This window comes from Gambusia affinis, linkage group LG24, assembly GCF_019740435.1.
Source record: "Gambusia affinis linkage group LG24, SWU_Gaff_1.0, whole genome shotgun sequence".
Taxonomy (NCBI): Eukaryota; Metazoa; Chordata; class Actinopteri; order Cyprinodontiformes; family Poeciliidae; genus Gambusia; species Gambusia affinis.
Window position 1 is genome coordinate 13590457 of NC_057891.1, and position 9913 is coordinate 13600369.

The following is a 9913-nucleotide window of genomic DNA, read 5'->3' on the forward strand; positions in this document are numbered from 1 at the left end:
ATTGATGCAAATTGTTAGCATCAGAACGCTGGGTCCAAACCGACGGGCACACTTTGGCAGGCCCCAGTTAAATTTCTTCAGGAATTTTCTAGTTACTATATGCAATTACAGCTTCAGACTTAAAAACATGCTAATTGGTTAGCATTGCTAGCTTCGCTCTGATTCTCGTCAAGCTTAATGACTGCTACATGAATGCATGTATTGTTACTAAAAATGATCTCTAAATAAGTAATTACCAATTCGGTAATAAACATGCTAATAAATTACAAATTATTAGTACTTCTTGTACTAATATAGAGAGCATGTAACTATAAACTTTTATCAAGAAGTTGCCTATGATATCAATAAACATGATTTTACTATCACTTCCTGTACCGATTTAATTTCGACAAAACTGTTCAACTTTGCTTAAACTTGATTTATTCAGACACATTCATCGAATAAAAGCAATGCAATACAAAATATTTCCTCCAAGACACATCTATAGTCCAGACTTCTTTACAGTTACATGACAGACTTTGGGCTGAAACAAAAGTAGGAAAAAAAAACATAAAGTAAGCTCATAATGTTTGCCTATATACAGCAAGACCATAAACGGCCCCTTTTTTCTGTTTCAATGCAGACATCCAGCTTTACAATCACTTTCAAAACGATTAAAGCATAACTCAAAAGGTCCCAAAGACGTTTTACAGACGAGAAATAAGCCGACCAGGAATTAAAAACTTACAAAAGATTTGCTTTCTACTCTGTAAGGACATCAAATAACAACTAAATAATAAAAAAAAAACATTTGAAACTCCAGACCAAGCTGAATTAATGGACATAAAATCAGAATCTAAAGAGAGAATATTCATTTTTAGCTGAAAACAAGAGATAATTACAACCCAAAAAACCTCAAGAACACTTTTTCCAGCTCTCCTGAACTCATCCGTGGTCATCCTTTTACTTTTTGGGGCGAGAAAGCTTCAGTCAGCTGATCACAGCTCATCGGTGGACTCCGACACGGAGCGCTCTCTCCGTTCCCGGCCAGTAACAAAGTTGAGCAGGTCGACGGCCGTCACCACGCCGAAAACCATCTGCTTCAGCGCGGTCGAGCCACTGGTCAGGTCTGGTAAAGAAACCGGAGGGAGGAGACAGAAAGTCGGTTAAAAGCAGACATGACCCAGAACAGACGGGGCTCCAGGTTTAATTTAGAGCAACGCAGAAAGTTCCACGCTTATCTCTGGCAGACTCCAAAAGGTCAAGTAAAGGTCGTCTGAACTTCATTCCCAATGAAATTAGACTGAACTTTGATCGGCGATCAATAGTGCTTGACCCATGATGCAAGAAATACTGATTATGTAGCTCTTTTCCAGCTTCGGCCTCAAATTCTGATGATGTAAAGTTGAAAAAGAAGAAAGAAAGGTAAAAGCTGCCATTTATCAATGTTTCTTCTCCAAACTTACATTGGATCTGTTCATGCACCACCAGGGCAAAGTGGTCGATTTCCAGAATGCGAGACAAGTTTCCCAAATTATCATTCAGGCGTATCTGCGAAGAAAATGGTGGAGAGGAAACAAGAAATTATTTAAAGATGAACGTAAACAATTACTGAGAATTTTCAGATTTTTTTAAACAGTTTTTGGCTGATGTTTTTTAGTATAGAAGCAAAACGTCAATTCTGATTTTTGTTTCAGTCAAGTGAAGGTAAAAGACTTCAAAGTATGTCCATGTAAGAAAAATAAATGAGTTTTTCTGTTTTCCCAACAGGGTTGTGGTTTAAAATCCCAACGTTCACGCTGTGTCCACGGTGAAACAGAAGATATTATGCAAATCATATAAATGGTGAAAGTAAATTTCTCAGAAATCAATTTGGAGATTTCAGATGTTTAATGAGAAGAGAATAATTTTATTTTCTATATTTATCTGGACGTAGCAAACAGAGAAGTTAAATTCAATACTTGGTCTTAAAAAAGTTACAAAAAACAGGTCACACATTATCCTCGCCACAAGGTGGAGCCAGAGACCAGGAATCTAAATTGAATGCAACTTTTAGTGTTGAGAACCTCCCAGGGTTGATAGAGAAAAGTTGAAAAACAAACAGCAGTGGTGGGAGTATCATGCTGAGTGAATACAATGTGTTGAATTTTGAGGGTTTGAAGACATTGCAGAGAGATGCTGAAATTTGATACTAATTATTAAATGCTGAGGGAAGCAACAAAACAATTAGCAAATGGAGACGTGTGAGGCGGACCTGTTTGAACTGCTTGTAGAGAACTTTGCTGACAGGATCGGACAGCTTGATCTTCCCGGCGAGAATTGACGACAGCATGTTTCCCAGCGTCACCATTCCCAGGATCACCCTACAGAAACGGATGCGGTGATGAAAACCCAACACGTCTTCTTCGGTGGTGTGTTCATTTCTTGCAACGTGAGAAGAGCAACTCACCCCGCGTCGTCCACCACGGGCGCCTGGTCGAAGCCCTTCTCCTTCAGGATCTTGATGGTCTGCTGGCAGCTGACGGTCGGCAGGACGGTGAGCGGCGCCGACAGGTTCAGGCTCTGCACCTTCAGGTTCCACCACCTAGCAGAGCAGATCTTAGCTCCAGATGTGGAAGCAACGGCTTAGGTTACGAAAGTTTTTAAAGCACATACCAAGGCTTCTTCACCATGATGTCCTCCTCCCTCAGGAAGCCTTTCTGGACCATCCACTTATCACTCAGGAACTTTGACCTGCAGGAAAGGAGATGAAAAGTTGAAGCAAACATTGACTAGTGAAACCAAGCATGATGAAGTTTTAGAAAAGATGACCCTCACATGTAGTTGCGGATGGAGTCCGGCAGGATGACGACGCAGCGCTGGCCCTCCTTCAGCTCTTTGGCGAACTTCACCGCCGCGGCCATGGCAGTCCCAGAGCTGCCCCCTGTTGGACAAAACAAGAAAAACAAGGTTGATAGGAGCAAAAACGTTAAAGATTTTTATTCAACCTTAAATCTCTGACGGCATTTTAGGGACATAAATAAATAAGGGAGGAGTAACTTTCCTCCGCAAAGATTTTCTACAACAAAGTTTTTTTCTAAAGGATTCCTGAGAACAATCTCAAAATTTCAGTATTTCTTTTAGCAAGTTTTCAACTTTCAGATATCAGAAATATTTTTCTAGAAAATATCTGAGTTTTTATTGGTGAATAAAGAGTACAGCATAATAAAAATACTGCTTTTTTTTCTAAAATCTTACTCAAGTAAAACATAACTAGTTACTACACAACTAGATGCATATTTACCACATAGCAGTCCTTCATCCCTGATGAGCAGGCGGGCCATATTGAAGGACTCCTCATCGTTGGATTTGTACCAAGTATCAACAACCTGGAGACGAAAAAAACAAAAAAACAAACAAACTCAGAATTAAAAGCCAGTCCAGAAGAAACACTTGAGAAAATAAAGAGCATCCAGGACTCACTGATCTGTCGAGGACAGTGGGGATGAAGTCGTAGCCGATTCCCTCCACCTCGTACTGGGTCTTATCGGTCTTATTGATCTCCTCCGGCTCGGCCAGGATGGAACCTTCTGGGTCGACACCAATAATCTGCACACGGATGAGACAAACAGTCAGGATTCCGACACATTTATCACACAAAAAACAGACTTTTCTAACCTGGAAAATCTCAAGCTGTCAGTTCTTTTTACCCATTTTTAAGTCTTGAAAGAAAAATAGTTTAAGAAAAAGGAAGCTTGAAAGAAATAATCTCAGTGAAAAGGACAAAATCAATCAGTCCTCAGGATACAAAATGTTTTCCAAATCCAGGAAAACGGAAAAAGCAAAGGAGATAAAAAACTAGGAAAGGAGAGAAGGGTAGAAAGGAAAGACTTGAAGGCAGAAGGAAGGAAGCGAGGACTCAACCTTTAGACCAAGTACAGTGTGGGTCAGACATTTTTCATTAGAACTGAGCTCACTCTGATGTTGGGGCATTTCTCCTTCAGCTTGCGGGCGATGCCTGTGATGGTTCCTCCTGTTCCTGCTCCGGCCACCAGCATGTCCAACTTACCTGCAGACATCAAGCAAACAGACACCAGGTGGGTTAAAGACCCCGGAGGTCCAGGAAACAAGCTAGACCACCTGGATGGATGCCTACCGTCGCATTGCTTCAGGATCTCCTCGGCCGTGGTGTCGTAGTGAGCCAGCGGGTTGCTGGGGTTACGGTACTGGTCCAGGATGTGCGAGTCTGGGATCTCGTTCTTCAGGCGCCAGGCCACGCCCACGTGAGACTCGGGGGAATCGAAACGAGCGCTGGTGGGGGTTCGGACGATCTCGGCTCCGAGAGCTCTGAGCACGTCCACCTGAGGAGAGAAAGGTGGAGAACAGATGAGGGGAACCTCCATCAGCTTCGTGACAACCAGGTTCTGCTTATAGTTCACTGGATCTGAAGAGTTGAGGTTAGAACAAAGTGCTGGAGAACAAGGGGAACAGAATTCAAAACGTGTGGAAAATGTCTGAACTTGTCTGCCATCTACTGGCTGACTGGTATATTGAAACGAGCTAAACATGAACACAGTGCACAGGGTTAAAGAAACTCAAATAACCTGCTACATTTTAAGATTAAAAAAAGTTCTAAGACTCTGAAATGGAAGGAGGCAAAGTAGGAAGGACTGAAGAGAAGAACAAAGTTTGGAAAGCAGAATAAAGACAAAATAGAAGGAAAAAAGGAGGATGGATATTTTAACAAGTAAGGGAATAATGGTTGAAATTCCTTTTTTCCTGACTGCAGGAACCCAGGCTAAAGCCTGACTGTAACTTTTATAACAACTGCTTTACAGAGATCTAAACTGGAAACCTCACAAGTACAGAGAACAGAGAGAACTCACCTTCTCCATGCTCATCTTCTCAGGCATGACGATGATGCAGCGGTAACCTTTAACAGCGGCAGCCAGGGCCAGTCCGATACCTGGAGACATGCAGGAGGAGGATTAACAACAACCCAGCTGCTCTGACCCACTTCCCATGCCGACAGAAAGGCTTGTCCGGTTGGATACCCGTGTTTCCAGAGGTGGGCTCTATGATGGTATCTCCAGGCTTGAGGATGCCGGCTCTCTCTGCATCTTCAACCATCCGCAGGCTGATCCTGTCCTTCACGCTGCCTCCAGCGTTGAAGAACTCACACTTGGCCACTAAAAAAAACAAGTCAAACTAAGATCAGCCCTTGACTTTCTTTTTTTGGCCTATAGCAGTAATAAAACTGAGTATTCCTCCCATGTTTACAGGTCAGAGCTGCCACAGGTTTTGCTCGTTTTGGGGATGTGCTTCGGCTTGAGCGGCGGATGACTCACGTATTTCGCATTTGACTCCAAACGCTTTGGGGATCTTGTTGATCCGAACCATGGGAGTGTCGCCGATCCGGTGCAGGATGTCTGGAAGGACGGTGGGGGAGGCGGACCTGCAGAGGCAGGAGACAAGAGGAATGAAGAAGCTGATTTAGTTCCTCTGTAGGTGAGAGAACACATGTATCCACTTGTCTGGCTTGTGTCAGTAAGAGCTAGTCGCCCCTAGAAGAGCTAATCTCTTGCTTTATGAAGAATTTCCTTGGGTCGACTGCGAGTGCTTCTCACTTTGGAAAATGTCCGTGGGGCGAGTCTGCTTTGGAGGCCTCCAGGCTCCATGTGCAGCGGCTGGGGAGGTCCGGCCGGATCCACTTCCTGTCCACAGCGGGGTTCTTCGCGTTGATCTGAACGGAGTCTTCGTTGGCGCCGACGGGAAACGAGCCCTCGTGGAGCTTGGCGTCTCCGTTGGCGCGGCCGTGCAGCTTGGCAGAGTGAGGGCACACGGGGCCGTTGACGGCCTCCTTGGAGGAGGGAACAGATGGCATTGCTCAACCTGAAGGAAAACAGGAAACGTGGGGTGTTACGCAAGTGTCGGCTGGTTTATCTTACAGATATAAAATGCCAGTTGATAAGAAATGCTTTGTTATGTCAACAAGAACGATTCAGAGAAAACGCAGAAATGCGTTCACATGTTCAGCTTCTGAAATCTCTGAGGAACTAATTGGATTAGAAAGACCAACACCAGTAGCTCACAGCAATTTCTTTTCATTTCCAACTTGGAAAGACGCATGCCAGGTATGCAGTTAGAAGCATTTATGCAGATTAGAAAGAGACGAAAGAAGAAAATAACAGGCGTATGATGTCATTGTTGCAATATTTGAAATTTTATCGGCACTGCAAGATTTTCTAATAGCGACAGCTCTAGTTTCCATCAACTGTTTCTAATGCGATACTTCTAAATGGGTAAATAAAAAAAAAAACATTAATGGAATCATGGTTAATGGCAAATTATTCTTTTTTATTTTAAACTCTAGTTAGCTTCAGAAGTAGTTCAGCAATCCCAACATCATGAACATGGACTGGTTGGCCGCGATGTTTGGTAGGAAAATAAATTCAGTGTCATACATCCATATGCACAACACAGATATGTAAATATCAGGACAGCTGTGGCTCAGACTTAATAAAAAAAACATTACCTTTGAACATTCAGACGCTAATCTCAAAGACTAAACCTTAGAAATATGTAGCATCAAAGTATGAAATGCAAAAGAAAACTTTTTTTTCACTCCTAAATGCTCAGTAAAAAATGCCTACACAGAAAAATACAGCATAACTTCCTCTAAACAATGCCGAGTCATGCAATCTGGCTTTGTCGTTCCTCCACCCCCAGCCACTCCTCTCATGAATTCACCCTGTCATCGTTATGAGCAAACAACCAACACTGGCCGTGGCTCTGGTTTGACTGGCGGCCGATGAGAAAACAGAAGTGAGACCTTCACCTACTGGCTTCACCTACTGTTGCGTCAGACATCAAACAGAAGAAACGGGAACGTTTCTTAATCTTGTTAATGAGCTTTATGCTTTCCAAGGAAAAAGTGGATAAAATACCATAATCCATGTTATTCCAGATTCATCAGCACATACCTGCAGAAATGTTTATGACCTCCCTCCAATCCATCACCTGTGTTTTTTTAATCTGAACCTGGAAGTGACTCATGTTGGTTAATAATACTATAAAATGTCAGAGTTACATAACTGACTAGTGAATACTATCTTAATGCTGATATCTGGAGTGTGTAGGTCACATGTTAATTATATAAAAAGAGGGATTTAACGGGTTAGCTCATTTTGACCAACAATAAAGTTTGCTGAACGATAAACTGTCCCTGTTATAATAAACGATAATATTGTCATTTTGAGGCCATAATGATAATGGCATCATAATGAACATTCACTCTCTCAAAACCAATTAACTTTCTTTTTCATTTTGTAAAGAACACTTAACACTGAATCTGGAAGCTACTTTGAATGTCCAAAATGAAACGACAGCGAAATACGATCAATAAAACGGAGATTAAAAAGCACAAACTGTCAAATCCATAAATAAAATGGATTATGTTCTCAGTGTAAACAAAATTACCATTCAAATAATATGAATCATTAGAATGGAGAGTACTGAGCTCGTTACATCTGAAGGGGATCCGAGCTAAAACCGCCGTCACCAACTCATGGCATGCACATCAGAGGTCAGAGGTCAAGGCTGAGGCCCCTCTTTGACTCCAACATGGGTTCAAGTGATGTTCACACACCTAAACGGCTCCGTCCTCTAAAGCAAACCAGGAGACAAAAACTCCATAGTTCATAAATCAAAATATGGGTTATTCTGACCAGTTTCTCCAGGTGTCAACATGGCAGCTAATTATATGCCACATTCTGGCTCCTCTTTCAACTCCACTGCTGCCAATTAAAGTGACGACCGCCACAGCCGCCGCGGTAAATGTGCCAAACAGCTGGTGGTATGCGGCGGCCTTCGCAGGGTTCAACAAGGCAACCCGATCCCCCTGCGACCAGGAGCGAGGACTAACCAGAGAAACCCGTTCACCCGACAAACCCAAAGGTCAGCTGCTCCGTCCGGCCGACATTAAACCCAAATCCTGTGAGAAATCCTTCGCCAGACCCTTTTAATCAGATTAATATCTAATCACCTTTGGTATGTTCTTTTGTTGTAGGTGAGGAGAAAAATCACATTACTGTTTCTTCAGCCTACCAACCAGAAGCTTGCAGCAACAAATTGGTAGAGGATGTGACATTTAGACATTTTCAATAGCATCTTGTTGAAAGGGCTATAAAACACAGGATGGGATTGTTGGTTTTTTTCTTTTTTTAGCAGATTTTTTAGCAGATTTAAAAATCGTAGCTTTTTAAAAATACAATTAGCACGCAACCAATGCCTCGTAACATACACGGCAGATGCATACGGCCTAGTTAAAGTCCAACAATTGAAGCAGCCTTTTGCATAAATAAGCTGATTTCTATAAATAAATGCACATAAAATTATTCTACGAAAGAGCATTAGGGTCAATGTAAAAAAATCTGGCTTTTTTCAATATTTTTCACTTTATTATAATTCTTAAAAAAAGAATTACACCCTTATTTTTTGAAAAGAGAAAAAGTGGCGTTCCCCCCAACAAGAAGCTTTAATCCTCTCCTGCATTACTGAGAACTTCAGAGGCAGGAATAAAGTGGCAGTTTGAGGTTTACCTTTACAAGAGATTCAAGTGTGAATCAGGTAAAAGCTCTGCCAGCAGCTGAAGCATCAGCTGTTTAACAGATAAAGGAGCAAGGTTTGCATTTATCCCTTCAGCCATGGCAAATGTGCACAGCAGGAATGCCAGCTTTAGAAACACGGTGGAAACGTTAGGGGAAAAAAAAAAAAAAAAATACACCTTAACATACACATCTGCATTCCCCGAGAACTAAATCGAAATGATATTGTTGCTTAAATACGAGTGCATTTCCCAGAAAATGGGTTTGCAGAGAATCTTTAACCTTTTTTAAAAAAATGTTAATGCTTTACTATTGGATGGGATTAAGCTGTAAAAGTTAGGCTCGTAGTTCTGAAATGGAATAAAATTACAAAAGTGAGGTCACGTGTGATGCGACACAAAAAAATAAAAGAGGATATAAGATTTTTTTTTTAAGTTAGTGTTATTATAAAACGTTTTTATTGGACGTTTCAAGCTAATGTCAAAGCAATTTATTGCCAAATTTACCTCCGCTCTGATTTAAAAACACTTCCTGAACTTAAACGGGAAATAATACGATAACATATAAACATAAAAGCTCAGTGAGAGTGAAGACATTAATCAGGAAGAGTTAAATAAACTGTTAGCATCACATATTCGGTCACATTCCACAGTAAATATCGGGGAGATATTGCATCAGCTCGCCGTCCACCGAGCCAATATCTGAAAACCACGTCTCCCAGCATCACTCTTACATCCTTACATTCTCAACGCTTTTCCTCCCGTTACTCGTCCGTGTTCGCTTACCTAGAGGTTCAAATGCAGCCAGAAACCGATGGAGAGGGAAAAAATGAGCTTCAACACGAGAGGTGACTTCAGGACACAAGCGGCGGAATGAGGAGCTTCCGGGAGGCACAGCGGTTTTGGAGCAGAATGCGCACGTGTAGAATACGGAGGACGCAAGTAAAGGTATAACTTGATTGGCTAAAGCGGGGGCGTCTGTTTGGACTGCGTCGACCAATCAGAGAGGAGGTCTCTCGACACGGGATCTGGATAAACAGGGTAGCCTAGTTGTCCGCACCACCTGTTTACCTTTTTGCTGACCAAACACAAAGCTTTGGTGCCATGTGTCATCTTGACGACTTCTCATGAGCTTTGCCTTTGATATCAAAATGTTAAGTAGACAAAAAAAAATTACAATTATTTTTACTTATAAAATAATTTCTGCGCTTGAGTATCAATACAAGTGATATCCTTGTCAAAAACCCAAGGATGAAAATTAACTATACAAAAGGATGCATTTGCTTAAATACGAATACATTTGTTGCTACATGATTATGACTCAGTCTACAAAATAAAGTGCAAGTAAAA

The 9913-nt window shown here is 41.8% G+C and overlaps 1 protein-coding gene across 1 annotated transcript; it reads right to left on the bottom strand.

Moving 5' to 3' along the window:
- Positions 1-403: 403 nt before the first annotated feature.
- LOC122827278 (cystathionine beta-synthase-like) lies at positions 404-9502 on the bottom strand. Its single transcript, XM_044110045.1, has 15 exons — positions 9350-9502; positions 5586-5850; positions 5307-5413; positions 5013-5147; positions 4845-4924; positions 4115-4319; positions 3936-4027; positions 3442-3567; positions 3263-3347; positions 2797-2902; positions 2635-2712; positions 2429-2563; positions 2234-2342; positions 1446-1530; positions 404-1108 (listed from the first exon to the last, which is right to left on the bottom strand). The coding sequence occupies exons 2-15, from the start codon at positions 5840-5842 to the stop codon at positions 978-980; spliced, it is 1731 nt and encodes a 576-aa protein (XP_043965980.1). The 5' UTR covers positions 5843-5850; positions 9350-9502; the 3' UTR covers positions 404-977.
- Positions 9503-9913: the final 411 nt, after the last annotated feature.

Bases quoted from the DNA above. Each gene is read 5' to 3' on its own strand.
- LOC122827278 (XM_044110045.1), bottom strand. From the start codon at position 5,842: ATGCCATCTGTTCCCTCCTCCAAGGAGGCCGTCAACGGCCCCGTGTGC. The intron at 5,414-5,585 runs GTGAGAAGCACT...CTGCCTCTGCAG, and splicing joins CCCCACGGACATTTTCCAAA to GTCCGCCTCCCCCACCGTCC. The intron at 3,568-3,935 runs GTGAGCTCAGTT...ATCCGTGTGCAG, and splicing joins AGAAATGCCCCAACATCAGA to ATTATTGGTGTCGACCCAGA.